The sequence below is a fragment of the Felis catus genome, chromosome B4 (assembly GCF_018350175.1).
Source record: "Felis catus isolate Fca126 chromosome B4, F.catus_Fca126_mat1.0, whole genome shotgun sequence".
Classification (NCBI taxonomy): domain Eukaryota; kingdom Metazoa; phylum Chordata; class Mammalia; order Carnivora; family Felidae; genus Felis; species Felis catus.
The window spans coordinates 136,784,222-136,799,668 of record NC_058374.1 but is presented as its reverse complement, the minus strand read 5'-3'; the positions used below and the strand labels follow the sequence as shown (position 1 = coordinate 136,799,668).

Sequence of the window (15,447 nt, the reverse complement as noted above, 5' to 3'; positions counted from 1 at the left end):
GGGGCTCACATGCATAGAGGAGTGACCCCCTGCCTGGGAGGCCAAAGGATAACGAATGACAGGGAACAATTGAAAGTTTGGGAAGCCAGGCCTGAGCATCGACACCAGGCCCAACAATAATAGTCCTCAAATGCCTTGGGCCCCTTGGGGCGCCTGAGGGGCTCAGTCGGTTGAGCGTCGGACTTCGGTTCAGGTCATGATGTCACGGTTCATGAGTTCAAGCCCCGCGTCGGGCTCTGTGCCGACAGCTTGGAGCCTGGAGCCTGCTCTGGATCCTGTGTCTCCCTCTCTCTCTGCCCCTCCCCTGATGTTGCGCTCGCTCTCTCTCTCTCTCTCTCTCTCTCTCTCAAAAATAAATAAAGGTTAAATTCCTCAGGCCCCATAACATCCACTGACTCATTTCCCTCCTTACATCTCTCAGAGCAACATACTGAAACCATCATCTTGACCCAGTGGGTCGTCAATCAGCTCAGTGTGACCAGCACGTTTCTCTAATGAAATGAAACAGAATCGAATAGAAAAGGCCAACGTGTTTCACTTACAGGAAGACAGGAGTCCGTGGCTATGAATAAATGTAGGTTTGAACTGGTGCTTCTGCGTAAAATGCCTTTCTTACCAGGGGAGCAAGGTCAAATTAAAAGTTTCACAGACACCTGTCCCAGCTCAGACCTTCTGACCATTTGTCGGCCCCACAGGAACCTCATCAAAGTCTCCCTCCCGAAGCACACAAGGTCAGCAAAACCGCACACACAAACGAGGACAGCATCAGACCCGCCTCAACGCATCGCAGCGGTGATCGGATGAGACCATCTGAGCAAGCAGCAGCCCCTCGGTGGGGGACAGCTGCCACCAAAACAGGCAGGGACCGGGGACAGGACAATGAGGAGGAAGACTCCACCAACCCACGGCCGACCGGACCGCCCATCCTCACCCCAAGGTTAAAGAGCCCACCTTGGAAACGCAAAGACACTGACTTACGGCGGGAGAGAAACTGACAAGCTCAGGCTTCAGCTCTCAGCCCAAGCGCTGTTTTCCTAACTGCTTTGCTGACAAAGAATTCACACTCCGTGCAATTCACCCGTGTCGAGTGCGCGATTCAGTGGGTTTGAGGATATTCACCCCTTCTGCGGCCGTCACCACAGTCGGGTCAGGAACGTTCTCATCACCCCAGAAAGAAACCCTGTACCCGCACTGCCAGGAACTCCCCGTCCTCCCAAGCCTGTCGCAAACACGAACCTCCTACCCCATCCTGTGGGTTTGCCTGTTCCGCACATGTCGTAACTACGGCCCCACACAACCTGTGGCCTTTGGTCTGGCTTCTGTCGCTGAGTATCCCGTCCCCAAGTTGCAGAACGCATTGGTACTTCATTCTCTTTTACTGCCGAATAGTATTCCCTTGTCTGGCTAGACCATATCGTGTTCATCCACCCATCTGCCGAAGGGCACCCGGGGCCGTTTCCGCTTCGCGGCGATTCTGAACAATCCGCAGAGCCTCCACATAAATCTCAAACAAACCTACATCTCCTTCAGTGACAACACTCACACCGTGGAAGTGATCAAGCCAGCTAAATGTGTACCAAAAGAGTATTTTCCCCCCCCCCCCCCCAAGAGATCTTCTCAGCAAGAAAATTAGGATCAGCCTACCAGCAGGGCTCTAAGTAAGAAAAACTAAATAATAACTGTAGAAACGTGTCCTTGCAAGGAGGCCCAAGCAAAAAATGAAACAAAAGCAGAGCCCAGCTGCACACGATAAGGTTGAAATTCCGCGCGCTGCTCCAACAAAATTTCAAATCATTAAAATCTCATTATACTAATAATATGTTTTCTAGTCAGACTTAACTAAAACACTCTCTTCCCCTAACAAAGTGCAGACATTCTCAGAAGCAGCAGCAGTGCGGGATGTTTGAAGATGACAACGCTCGGGGCACCGCGTCTCCCGCCCCGTCGCTGCAAACGCCTGCAGCCCGCACCTGACCAGGCGACAGGCACAAACGACAACTGACGAGCTCCCGGCCCTTCGCCGACATTCTGTCTCCTAAGTGTTCTTAAACGGAAGCACCCATCCAAACACGTCATGATGATCTCAGTCTGTTTTATTATTTCCGCCCATTTGCCACTGCGGGTCCCCTGGTCTTCTCTTCACCCGTCTTCTCTATGCGATGGGCAAAGTAGGGTCTGGAGGCAGTGGTCACGTGACAGCTATCACCCGTGGAGGGCTCGCTACACGCCTGGCCCAGGCAGCTCCCCCCAGTATTGTATTAGTAACGTTTTCAAGAGGCGCCTGGGTGGCTCAGTCAGTTAAGCGTCCGACTTTGGCTCAGGTCATGATCTCGTGGTTCGCGGGTTCGAGCCCCGCGTTGGGCTCTGTGCTGACGGCTCGGAGCCTGGAGCCCGCTTCGCATTCTGTGTCTCCTTCTCTCTCTGCCCCTCCTCGCTCGCACCCTGTCTCAGTTCGTCTCTCAAAAATAAATAAATGTAAAAAAAAAAAAAAAAAATTTTTTTTTTTTTTATTTAGAAACTACCCAACTAACTTCCTAGGTGACTACACCATCCTACCGCCCCCGGCCCCCCACAGGGCACAAAGTAAGAGTTTGTCCCTCATCCCCACCAAGTCTCGGCTGACCATTTCAGCTGTTCCGGTGGGTGTGGACCGTATCTGGTTCATTTCCTGGATGTCTAATGATGCTTCTCCAGATGCACATTGGCCATTCGTACGTCTTTGGTGGAGTGTCTGTCCAGACCTCTTATCTACCCTTCTATTGCGTTTTCCTTTATTATCAAGTCATAGGAGTTCTTTACAGATCATGGACAGCAGTCCTTTATCAGCTAGGTGCTTGGGGAATTGTGTTAATTCCCCAACAGAAACAGATCTGTTTGATCCTCCGGCAAGGTCTTCCCTGGCCCAGGGCTTCTAAAACCCTAGCAACTTGCTACGTGATGACAGAGACAGTCACCCAAGGAAAGGGCTGGTTGCCAGGGGGAACCAACCAGGAGATTAGAGAGCTGGCTCTTTCAGCCTCCCCCACCCCGAAACGGCCCTCTGGGGCTACAGATGGGACTTCAGTCACCGATGGCCAATGATTTCATCCATCATGCCTATGTAATGAAGCCTCCATAGAAACCCAAGAGAACAGGGCTGGGAAAGCTCCCGGGCTGGTGAGCGCGTGCGAGTGCACGAGACTGGCACCCACCCACCCCCACGGCGCCCCGTGCATCTCCTCCGTGCGAGGAGGTCACTTCTGAGTGACCCTTGCATGCAAGCCAGCGAGCGATCTGGCGAGTAGAACATTTCTCTGAGCTCTGCGAGCCGTGGTAGCAAATCAAGGGCACCCAAGGAGGGGTCGTGGAACCTCTGATTTGTCACCACGGGTCAGAAGCACGGGCGAGGGCCCAGACTTGTGCCCGGCATCTGGAGGGCTGGGGCACACGTGTGGGGCTGAGCCCTGTCCTTGGAGAGAGTGTCAGAATTGGGCTGAATTACAGGACACCCGGCTGGTGTCAGAGAACTGCTTAGCAGTGCTGGGGAAAAGAACCCCCACATCAGAATTTCTGTCGGCACCACAGTGGGTGATGGGAGGGGAACCGGCACCAGAACCCTAGGAGTATTTTCTCCCACTCTGTGGCTTGACTGGGCCCAGTTCAAATTACATCATTTAATAACCCACTTAATTGCCCAACAACCCTAGAGGTAAGTACTCTCTGCAGAAGAGGAACCCGAGGCTCAGGGCTGGGAAGTACCCTTCCCCAGGTCGAGGCCCCAGAGTGCCGCGGGGTTCGGTTCAAACCCTGGAGGCTGGGCTCCAAGATGCGTGGCCCTAAACCGCCACGTGGATTGATTGCTTCCTGCTTACCGGGCAAATACACAAAGACCACAGGGTGAGTGACAGAAGGTCATTTCTTATCATTATCTTCCGAGAGGACACAGGAGGCCCAGGATTCAGGCCAGGGGGGAGGGAGGCGGGCGCTGGGCCAGCAACTCTGGCAGGAACATTCAAGGGGACAGAGAGGGGCCCCAACCTGCTGGAGGCACCAGTGACACGAAGGGGCAGAGGGACAGCCAGGGAAGGATGGGGGGGAGCAGGGGGAGCAGGGGGAGGGCGGGGTGGGGGCTGGCCGATTGCAGGGCAGAAAACACAGAGTCAGCAAGGCTCTGGACTGTAGCCGCCGGGGGTCTGTCTTCTTCCTATAAATGCCAGTGAGTCCATTCGGCACAGAATGGATGTCATTTGTCTCCTCCGGAGCACCTCCCTGCCACCGTGGCTGACTGCATGTCAAATGCCAGAGAAGAAAGCGGCTTTACTGTGAGCCAGCTGGGAAAATTACTCACATTTGAATCACTTCTCCAGGTTGCAAGGCTGGCCCACTTATAAGCCAGGCTGCTGGGGTTTTAATCTCCCCGGCTGGGGGCATGACCTCTGCAAGGGACCTCGCTTCTCCCAGTCCCCCCGTCCGCTCATCTGCAAAATGAGAATAAGCACATAGCACCCGCTTCCCCGCTTTGTGTGAGCCACAGACGGGGTGATGCCCGGAACGTTACAAGAGCCCAACAAGGCTCAGCCGTGGCCGTGGCTGTGGCTGCGGCTGCGGGAGACCCCACTCCGGCTTTTCTTCCTGTTTAATTCTTCTTTTAATCGTTTTCCCTCACGTCTTCCCTGATGATCTTCTATCGAGCTTGTGTATATCAGGTATGGATGCGCTCAGGTCTTACTTTGAAAGGCAGTATTCATTTTCAAAATAAGAAAAAAAAAGAGAGGGATAGAGACGCTTCAAATGAGGCTTTGGGAAGGAGCTCCCTTAAATTCCATCTGCACCAGCACGGCGTCCCCCTCTCCCCAGCCTGCTGCGAGGATGCTCTGTCCACAAAGAAGCACCTGCATGGTTCTGGCAGGCTCCGTGGTGGGGGGAGGGGGTGGGGGGGAGAGGGGAGCAAACACTGAGAGCAGCCACGGTTCCATAGAACCGGCAGCTGCTTCCTGGACTGCTGGGTTCAAGCAAGCTCTGAGCGAGCCCCAGGAGTCAGGCAACGTCTGTTCCCTCCCTAATAACTTACTATCAGAGCAAAGCCTAGATCCTTTGGAATTACGGTTTTTCGAATGAAAGTACAAAAGTGTGTAAGTTTTTAGAACAACAGGCGTGGAGCGCCTGGGTGGCTCGGGCGGTTAAGCGTCCAACTCTTGACTTCGGCTCGGGTCACAATCTCACGGTCCGTGGGTTTGAGCCCCGCGTCGGGCTCTGTGCGGACAGCGTGGAGCCTGCTTGGGATTCTGCCTCTGCCTCTCCCCTGCTTCTTCCCTCTCTCTCTCTCTCTCTCAAAAAATTTTTTAAAAAATTTAAAAACTTGTTTAAATTAAAAAAAAAACAGGCAGATTAAGACAGCCTTACTTGGGGCGACCCATATTCGTGACGGATTCTGGCTAACGAGCAAAGGCTCGAAGACCCCCAACCAAGAGCGGTCCTTTCAAAATGCCTAAGCTCGAACCCGTTTACTTTCGACTACAAACACGAAGCATAAAACCACGTAGACTTTGCCTACTGTCCAGTTCTCTAAGCTGGCAAGGAAGCCCCATCGGAGACCCAGGCGGACGACGCGTACCTGAGCTGACCGTCCTTCCCAGGGTCCCAGCTGACCTCCCTTCACCAGCTGCTCAGTAAAGCGAGGAAGTTGCCACTTCTCCGCAGTCATACCCTTCAAGGGCGCGTGCGCTGCGCTTCCCGGTCACGGCGGGCCAGGAGACAAGGTCGAGTACCAGCACCCCTCAAACGCGTATTTTTTAAAGGATTCACGTGCCTTTGTTACCAAGAGCTAACTAGCTGCTCCACGGAACAAACGCAGTGAGAACGGAGAAGCCAGAGCTGTTGAAACGACACGGGACCCGGAGGAGAAGAGGGAAGGGGCTTCTGTCCGGGGGATGACGTCACTAAGGAAGTGAGCCTCCCGAGTACAGGGCAGGCTTGACCGATCAATCCCAGCACGCTTTCCCCCTGAGCCCAGACGCCGCCTCAGAACCCTCCTTAACCCAGGAGCAAGCAGTCCTTAGAAAAGCAGTGGCGTCCGCCCTCAAGAGGCAGCCGTCACGCCGCCCCTGCCCGGCCCCTAAGCGGCTCTGGTGTCCGTGTCAGTGCCCTCACTCGCCAACATCGTCCTCAAGGACCACGGCCTGGGCACGCCCCCAGGCGCTCGTCGGACTTCACCTCCGCCAGCCTGCTATCCTCACACGCGTGGCCCGCGTGGCCAGGACAGAGGCTCAGGGGTGAAGCAGCAGACGCACGCGGCAAGGGTGCAAAGCCCAGACCTGGCTCCTCCACCGCCCTCGGCCTCCCCCTGGAACACACCGCGCTCCTGAGGAACAGCCGAGACGAGCCAGCTGGGAACCGCGGAGTGCTATCTCCCCTGCACTCCCCCTCCGGAGCTTGAACACGGAGCCTCGAGGGGGTTCCCACGGCCCCACACTCCGAGTCGGGAGAAAAGTAAAGGACCCCCCCACCAGCTTGGCGGAGCCGATCCCGCGCCTCCCAGACCCGCTCACTCCGTTCTCAGGGACAACCAGAAAGCGGGGTCGCTGGGACGCGAGAGCCGCCAAAAATTCTCGACTTGAGCGCATTCCACACGATGCTCTCTTTACCCCAACAGCAATTAGTACAGACAAGCAGACTCAGGCCACCAAGCCAACATATTTACAGCGCCCTCCTAAGCCTCCTAATCTGTTGTTTCAGCCCCTGCGTTAACATAATAAACAGCAAACAGACTCGCTAGGAAGTAAAGCAGTTTTGCATCTGAAACCTACATAAAGCGAGAGCTGATGTCAGAGAGGAAACCTGCTTCCTTAGGGTACATCTTTTATGTGACGGAACCGGCTGTTTGGAAACCAAGAGACGGCTGGGTAAAGGTACCTACCTGGCCTTTGCCAACCACAGCGGGGATGCGGGGGCGGGGATCGATCACACGGAGCACTTAAAAACCACTCCCAGCAAGCACGTACCCACTCACGTCTTATAAACATCCCTCATTATTCTGACGACCGGACAGGGAACACGATGATAAAGCAAGTTCAGGATGTGCGATAAATATTAATTCCGGGGAGTTAAGACAGGCATTCAGAGCAGAGCTCCTCTGATGAGTGTGGGGTTGCCAAGGCGACTGATGCTTCTGGGGCCCGGCAGGTGGGACCAGGACGCTAAGAGTTAGCTGTTCCTAAAGAGGCCGTCTCTGCACAGAAAGGTAAGGAGCATGAAAGTCACCGCTCTGGGCTCCGAGGCAGTTTCCCTTTCTCACCGAAGCAAGGATTTCCAAGAGATGTGGGCCACCAAGAAAAAGAGCCCAGTTTGGTACAAGTTGACATGCCTACGTGTGTCTCTCTTGTAAAAACCACCCCTCCCCCGGCCCGCTCCCCACCCCCATGACCTGGGGAAACAAACAAGGAGAAATGCTGGGCTTGAAGATCGCCATCAGGATAATAATCAAAGGAAACTACAAAGCCACACCAAAAGCTCCCTCAAAGCCACTTCCTCTGGGCCAGAGAGAGGAAAAACAGCACAGCGGTTTCCAGTGATTTCTACCCCACCTCCCTAAGGAATCTGTTGCAATCCAGGAGCTGAACAGAGTCACAGATGAACAGACAGTGCATTTCCTCTCCGACCGGAGCTGCCCCTCCGCACCGCCCATGAACAGAAGTGGCTCAAAGAAGAGGCATTTGCGTTTGGAGAAAAGGGTGCGGAGTTCTTCAGAGAACCTCGTGGGCCCGACACTGGCTCCTCGTACCGTAGACTATTCTAGAACCCACCGTGTGCCTGGCCCCGGTCCTCACCTACTTACAAGCCTCCACGGTCCCATTCCCTTCTCACAGGTTAGGAGTCCCACTGACCTAAAACATGATCTGCAGTTCATGTTCAAAGGGTCCTGCAGATCGGCAAAGTGATCACGTGCGTGCCTGGAAACGCAAGGAATTCTAAGAGTCCCATCTCCCGGGCCAAAGACACGAAGCTCATTACAAATTCTTTCCCTCTATGTTGGCACCATTCCGTTTTTATTTTTAAAGGTAAATCAGGGACGCCCAGTGGCTCAGTCAGTTAAGCATCTGACTCCTGATTTCAGCTCAGGTCATGAGGTCACGGTTCGTGAATTTGAGCCGCACGAAGGGCTGTGTGCTGACAGTGCGGAGCCTGCTTGGGATTCTCTCTCTCTCCTCTCTCAAAATAAATAAACTTTAAAAGATAAAAATAGGGGCGCCTGGGTGGCTCAGTCGGTTGGGCGTCCGACTTCAGCTCAGGTCACGATCTCGCGGTCCGTGAGTTCAAGCCCCGCGTCGGGCTCTGGGCTGACGGCTCGGATCCTGGAGCCTGCTTCCGATTCTGTGTCTCCCCCTCTCTCTGCCCCTCCCCCGTTCACGCTCTGTCTCTCTCTGTCTCAAAAATAAATAAACGTTAAAAAAATTTTTTTAAAGAATAAAAAAATAAGATAAAAATAAAAACATAAAAGTCAATCAATAGGCTGTTGAGCTCTGCTATAAAACAGCATGTAGAAATCACTTCAAAGTTTGCACAATGTCTTGAATGGGCTGCAAACTACCACTCCAGTGGCGACCCGGGTGTGTCAGCCCTGCACGCACTGGGAGCTGGGGACGAGGCAGAGAACGCGGCCTCATCTGATGTTTTCACGCAAAACGTCTTCATTCTTAGAGCAGCCTCTGGGCCACGACTTCTGCAGCTGCTCTGTCCTCACTGTCTGGGAATCCAGATTCTTCCCCACCCACCGCACTGTCTGGGGGAAGTCCACCTGTGCCCGTGCGCATGGTGGCCGTTCCCACCCCTGGCACCCACTAGACCTAAAGTAACGCAGATCGCGGCTGACCGCGACCCACAAGCCACACCACAGCCCAGCCACCGTGAACTGCCTACATTTCCCCAAAAGCCGGGGACGAGCCGGGATCTCCTCCAGGGCCCCTGGCGGGAAGCCCCACACACCCACCCCCTCCTGGCTAATTCCCAGCCTTCCTTTGCATGCCATCAGGGGGACCATTTCCTCCAGCCGGGACGGGTTGTGTGTCCCCCAAAGGTCTCAATCGCCAGCTCCCGAGGACAGGCCTGTGGCCGTCACTGCCCCATCACCAGCTCCCAGCCTGCCAGGTAAGTGCCCGTCAAGACTCCTCCACCTGTGCCCTTAGGCCCTAGAAGTCAGGGCCACCTCCTCCCTCTGCTGTCCTGGAAGGGGAGGACATCCCCCTCCCCCTTCTGGGGGGGGAGGGGGTCTGGCTGCACGTCCTCTGAACCTTCAGGAAAGTTTGAAAGTTCGTCTCTTCTGGGGAGGAGCTCTCTCCCATCTTGCACACTCTGGGAACCTGCCCCCCAACGGGACCCCGCTCACCAGGAGCCTGCGACTGGTGCCTGGGCCCAAGGAGGCCAGGCGGATTCTCCCCCTCAGGAAACTGAGCAGAGAGCCCCAGATGCTGAGCCCCAGGCCAGGCAGGTTCACGGCGGGGCTGCAGGGGCTTCTCGACTCCAGGGGCTGAGCCCGGAGTTGCTTCCCCACCAGCTGGGACTACTCAGCCCTCTCTTGGAGTTCTCGAGACACCTCCAGAAACAAACATCCGGGTCGTCCACGTTGGCACTCTGACCGGACATCTGGGGCCAATAATTCACTGCTACGTGCTGTTACAGCACAGGCTGTCTGTCCTGTGTGTTGTAGGATGTGCACAGCATTCCTGGCCCGCATCCCCTGGAAGCCAGAAGCACCCCCAGCCCCAGTCGTGACCACCCAACATGTCCCCAGACAATGCCAGCGTCCCCTGGGGGCAGAGGCACCCCCAGAACCACTAAACCCATGGTGAAGTGGCTACTGGGCGAGGTTGTGTTTTCTCAGCTATAAAACGAGGGGGAAATTCCTGCCCCGCGTAGAACTTGCAGTGAGTTAAAAATTCCTACCTCGCAGGGCTACATTACATAGCGTCTCTATCCCGGTGTTCTTATTATAGAGCAACGTGTGAGCGGGTTGTGCTGGGGTCTACGCAGAATCAACACGGCTGATCACTCCGTAAAAGACAGGACTTAAGATGGGTGGTGTAGAGGGGCGCCTGGGTGGCTCAGTTGGTTAAGCATCCACCTTCAGCTCAGGTCATGATCTCAAGGTTCGTGGGTTACCGACAGCTCGGAGCCTGGAGCCTGCCTCAGATGCTGTGTCTCCTTCTCTCTCTGTTCCTCCCCTGCTCATGCTCTGTCTCTCTCTCTCAAAATTAAATTAAAATGTTAAAAAAAAGGAAAGTACTTTTACAAAAAAAAAAAAAAAAAAAAAGACAATAAGAACTTCCTAAATGCTTTCTTTCCTCAGAAAGGAGGGACAGGTGTCTGGGCCTTCCATTCGGCCCCTTCCATCCAGGGCCATCCTGGTCCCAGAGCTGGCTGCTCACCTCTAAAGACTTAACAAGGCAGCTGCGGTCCCTGGAATGTCCCCTGGCCCCACCTCGTGGCCCACTGGACCTCTAGGGTCTTTCATCCGTGGTCACCAGGGGGACCTGGCGTGGGCAGTCTTTCCCCTGCACCTGCCCTGCCTAGCTCCAGTAAAACCAAAGCAGCTTCTAATAAGTTGCTCCCGAAAGTCTCCGGGCCTTCTACGGGGAGCTCTGGGGTTTTTCAAGGGTTCCTTCCCACACTTTCCGATGTCCACAGTTAGTCACAGTTCTGTTTTCTAAACCGGGCCACCACGTGACGCGATGTGGTTCCCTCCCGGAGAACATCAGCCTTAATCACGCCGTGAATTCATCCATGGGCACTTCCTGCACCGGCTCCTCCGAACCCCAGAACAACGCATTTCCTAAAATGATCTCGTCCTGCAGAAGACAGGACGTTCACCCCAACGTGTCTCTCTGTGCCTTGTCACAACCACAACCTCTGCCAATCTGGTGGGGAGTGGGCAGTGCCTGCAGGCTCCCCACATCTCTAACCTCCAGAATCTTCACCCCCACCCCCACAGGGGCTGCGTCACCACCCACGCTCCTGAAATCACCGCCAACTTTGTAACAAAAAGGAAAATGAAACCCACCACACCCCTGTCAGTGCCTGACAATCTCTAAGCACCCACCCTCTTCCTGATGGTGCCAGGGTAGGCAAATGAGTGCCATCCCGCAGGGGCCCGAGGTCCGGGCCAGGTCCCGCCCCAGCTCAAGAACTGCATGAACAGCACGGAGATCGGGAGGGCACACGGCCAAGCAACTGGCCTCCTAGAGTCCTGGCAACCCTCAATTACTCAGGACCTCGTTACCCAGTCTCTGCATCCGTGCGGTCCACCTCCCAGAAGACCAGTCGGAAGCCGATAAGCCCTTCTAGGCCCAGCCTCGCCCCCAGTGCCTATGTCTGAGCTCAATTCGGGTTTTGGGCCTTTGGTTTGTATGGGGGAACCCCCCCCCCAGTATGCCAGGCACCCCAACTTTGAGAACCGAGGCAGAGCTCCCTGCCTAACATACACAAAAGCAACCACAGCAAACCACAAGCATCCCTGCCCACCCTCTTCATCACAGGATGCCTCTGACCACTGGGATTCTCGGTGCGTTCGCATCAGACCAGATTGGCCCTCAATCTACTAGACGCACGCTAGTTCCGAGAAAGCGAAGACGGGAAGCATTTCACTTTGGAACTCGGGGCCAGTCCATCACTCCAGGCCTGTGTTCTTCCTGTTCCGGGAGCGTAGATGTCACCCCTAAAAAGCTGCAGCAGTCCAGAACATTCCACTTACTTGCTATTCTGCGGGAGCTGTCTTCCCCTGGTTCCTTCTGATCTCAACCCAAACATGACCTGTTCTGAGCCCTTCTCTGTCGGCCTGCACTTTCCACGTCTCCTTCAGATCACACGCTATTCTAGTGCTACTAGTCTGTTTACTTATCACAACGGACTCCCTGTTCCAGGAAAGCAAGAACCTTGGCTGGGGACGCCTGGGTGGCTCAATCTGTTAAGCGTCCAACTCTTGATATTGGCTCAGGTCATGATCTCACAGTTTGTGAGTTCAAGCCCCGCATCGGGCTCTGTGCTGACAGTGCGGAGCCTGCTTGGGATTCTCTCTCTCTCTGCCCCTCTCCTGCTCACTCTCTCTCAAAAAATAAATAAGCTTAAAAAAATTAAAAAAAAAAAAAAAAGAACCTTGGCTGTCTCTTCTGAGGCTGAACAAATTGGGAGAGAAAATGTCATTTATGTCTGCAATTGAGGCCCTGAAATGACTTTTGTTGAGGGCAACGTGACTGTGGGTGCGGACACACATCACCAAGGCAGACTGAATGACACAGAGGGGTGACTCTCATGTATATGATCTCACTTGGGAGGTATGACTTGTCAGGCTCGAGAGAGGAGTGGCCAATTTGTTCAGGAATATGGGGAAGCCACTAAAAGGTGACAAAGTCCTCCCCCGACGGGAACTGAATAATCTAATTCGGTAACAGCTTCCCTGATGGGAGATGCCAGGGTGCACCTCCCACCTCCACCAAAATCCCTGAAGGGAACGCATCCCCTAGAGGGAAAAGTGTCACACAGGCATCCCTGGGAATACACATGTCCCAGGGGGAAATTAACGGAGTTACTGTCCCCGTGGGTACGCATCCTTGGGGTACATGTGTCCCAGGGGGTACAATCAACCTGGAAAAACAAAAGACTTTTTAGGGGATAAGTCAGCCCCAGGTGGCTTCAGGAGATCAGTCGACACACCCCTAACTCTCAGGTCCTTTTTTCTCCAGGACCTGCCTGAGGCCAGCTCCCCCACCTGCCTGATCACAGCTGCCTCTTGCCTTCCCTGTAAGCGCGGCTCACCCAGGCCCATCCGGAATCTGTCCCAGAGGAGGAATCTCCTCGCCAGACAAAGGGAAAATTCAGGAATGCAAGTCCTCGGAGAGGCCCTGGGAACAGCAGTGCATTTGAAGCACACACAGGCCGGCAGAAGTGAAGTCCTCGGCAACTCTTTTCGAAAACTTTTAAAATGTAAGGGAAGGCAGGTGGTTTTTTTAGGATTATTTGCCGAAGCACACAGAAGGGGGAGGGGAGTCCGGAGCCCTAGGTCGCAGCCCCCGCCCCCGCCCCCACCCCCGGCCCGGGGCCTCTCTGCACACTCTGGCCCCCTTCCTTCCTCCCCGCTCCAGGGCGGGGGCGGCGTCCCCCGCAGGGGCTCCGCACCGAACCCCCGCCGGGCCCCCCCCCCCCCCCGGCCCGGGCCGAGCCAGCAAATGCCCGGCGAAGGGAGGGTGACCGCGCACGGCTACGTGCGGTCGGCCCGCAGGCGGTCCGGGTGGAGGGCGACTCGAGCCGGCGTGCGCGCCGCAGGGCAACGCACCTCCCGCTCCACGTCCGCCTTCCGCTCGAGCGCCCAACCGCGACCCGCCGCGGGAGGGGGCGGCCCGGCTCGCCCAAGTGCCCCCGGCTGGCTTTTAAAGGGCCCGGGAGGAAGGAGGAACGAGGGTCAAGGCCTCTCCCGAAGGTCACGGCGGCGCGCCGCGCGGGCCGGCGGGGTCAGGCGACCGGAGCGCGCGCGGGCCGGGGAGCCACCCCCTGCGGGGGACGCGTGGACCCCGGCAGAGCCCGGAGACGCGTGCGCGGGGCCCGGCGGGGCGGGGACGCGGGGACCCGGCGGTGGGGGGGAGGGGAGGGGGGGGGAGCCACCCGGGCGGGGCGCGCGGGGACGCCTGCGCGGCCGGCGCACTCACCCTCCCTGGCCTTTTTCTTCCTCGCCAGCGTGCCGCCGAGCTTGCCCAGGAACGACTCGTCCTTCTTCATCCTGGGGGGCCGCAGGGGGGGCGAGCGCAGCGGCGCGGAGGACATGGGCCGCGCGGGGGCCGCCGGCGGGCGCAGCGCGAGTGGGAACCGCCCGGGTCGCCGCCGCCGCCGCCGCCTCCCGCTCGCCCGGGGAGGGGCCGGAGGGCGCGGCCCCCGCCGCCCGCCCCCGCCCCCCTCGGTCCCCGCCCCCATCCCCCCGCCCCCGGGTGCGACGCGCTGCCGCAGAGGCCACGGCCGTCCCGGCTCTGCGGTCGCCGCCTTGAGCCCTCGGCGGATCCCGCGCCGCGCGCCCGTACTCCCCCCTCCGAGAAGTGAAGGGGCTCGGCTCCCGAGGGCCGCGCGGGCCGCACCCCCGGGGCTCGCGGCGACCTTTTGTCCTACACGCTCGAGCCCCGCGCCCGAGGGCTCTGGTGCCCAGGCTCCGGTGGGGAGCGCGGCCGACGTGCGGCAAAGAACCGCGTTTCGCTGGTTGAACTTCTGCCCGGAACCAGGCCCGGGGCTGGGGGAACCCCCTGTGAACTGTCCCCACTCCTAAGAAGCAGCGGTGGGGTGGGCCGCGCAGGCCGATAGGCGCCCTCTGAACCCCTCCCCTGGTCCTAGGGGAGCTCGGGATGTTTCCCGAGGGGTGAGGGTTCCAGGGCTGACCTGGAATCGGGGGGTCGGTGTTCAGGCAGAGGGAGGAGAGGGGCCGGAGGGGACGGGATGGGGGCTCCAGGGAGGGGAGAAGGGGAGAAGAGGGCAGGGCAGACCTTGTAAGCGCTGGAGGCTGAGAGAGGGTTTTCAGACTGGGATGACGGGATTGGACTGGGGTTCACAGGCCTGACTGCTGCTGGCAGCGGGACAGTGGGCGAAGGCGTAAGACCTGGGTCTGAGGCACCAGCTCCAGCGCCGAGGTGACTTAGGAGGGAAGTGGACAGAGAGTTAAGGCTGTTTCTTGCCGGGCCAGGGCTGAGGGGTTGGGTCAGTCTGAGGCAGGGCTGTCAGAGGGGGACGGCCGGGAAGGGTAGGAGAGTTCTGGTGGCAAGGATGGCCTGAGGCTGATTCTCCATGCCCCTGTCCCCGTCGTGCCTGCTCCGTGTCCCCGGCACACTCTGTGCTCTTGAGCGGGTACCGAGCCCCGTCCTCCCGCTGGGAGTGCACAGACCACAAGGACAGAGCCTTGCCCTCCAGGAGAGCACATGCTGACCCGCAGTAATACGGGACTCACAGGTCATGCCTTTAGGAACCCCGTGAGGTGGGGGAGAGGAGGCTTGTCCGGAAAGGGCCGTCTGACCTGGGCCCCGGGTGAAATCTGAACCTTCTGCCTTGGTTCAGTAAAGGGAGAGAAAACTCGGCAGGCAGGCAGAAGGGGTGACGGACGGGGAGAGGATGCTAAGTGAAGACAGGCACCTGGGGGTGTGAAGTGACAAGAAACAAAGGCACGTTGCCTGGCGTGGATTGAGCCTTTGTGGTGGAGGGAACCAGATCGATGCCGTGTTCAAGGAGCCCTGAGCCACTGAGAGGGTCTGAGCAGAGACCGGACACGTTGGATTAATGGGAAAACCGAGTGATGAAAGGAAGCAAAACCCAGGGCCCCAGAGCAATTCACAAGTCACTGAAACGGGCCAGGCCAGAGTCTCGGAGGCCGTGGCACAGGGAAGGGACCAGACAAGAATGAGCTCTCAGGGTTGCAAACCACAACATTTGGACAATAACTGGGGGTCAGGG

General features: G+C 57.2%; 1 protein-coding gene across 5 annotated transcripts in view; it reads right to left on the bottom strand.

The window, feature by feature from the left end:
• The window catches only part of PARVB (parvin beta), a 102,239-nt gene extending 88,378 nt beyond the window's left edge, over positions 1-13,861 (bottom strand). For 2 of the 5 annotated variants that reach the window (XM_045062490.1, XM_023257579.2), the window contains exon 1: positions 13,671-13,859. In XM_045062490.1, the coding sequence (XP_044918425.1) occupies positions 13,671-13,785 (115 nt within the window). In that variant the 5' untranslated portion in view covers positions 13,786-13,859. Of the gene's footprint in view, positions 1-13,670 lie in introns of all 5 variants that reach the window. The other 3 variants (XM_045062489.1, XM_023257578.2, XR_002744055.2) reach the window with 3 other exon arrangements.
• Between the last annotated feature and the right edge of the window lie 1,586 nt (positions 13,862-15,447).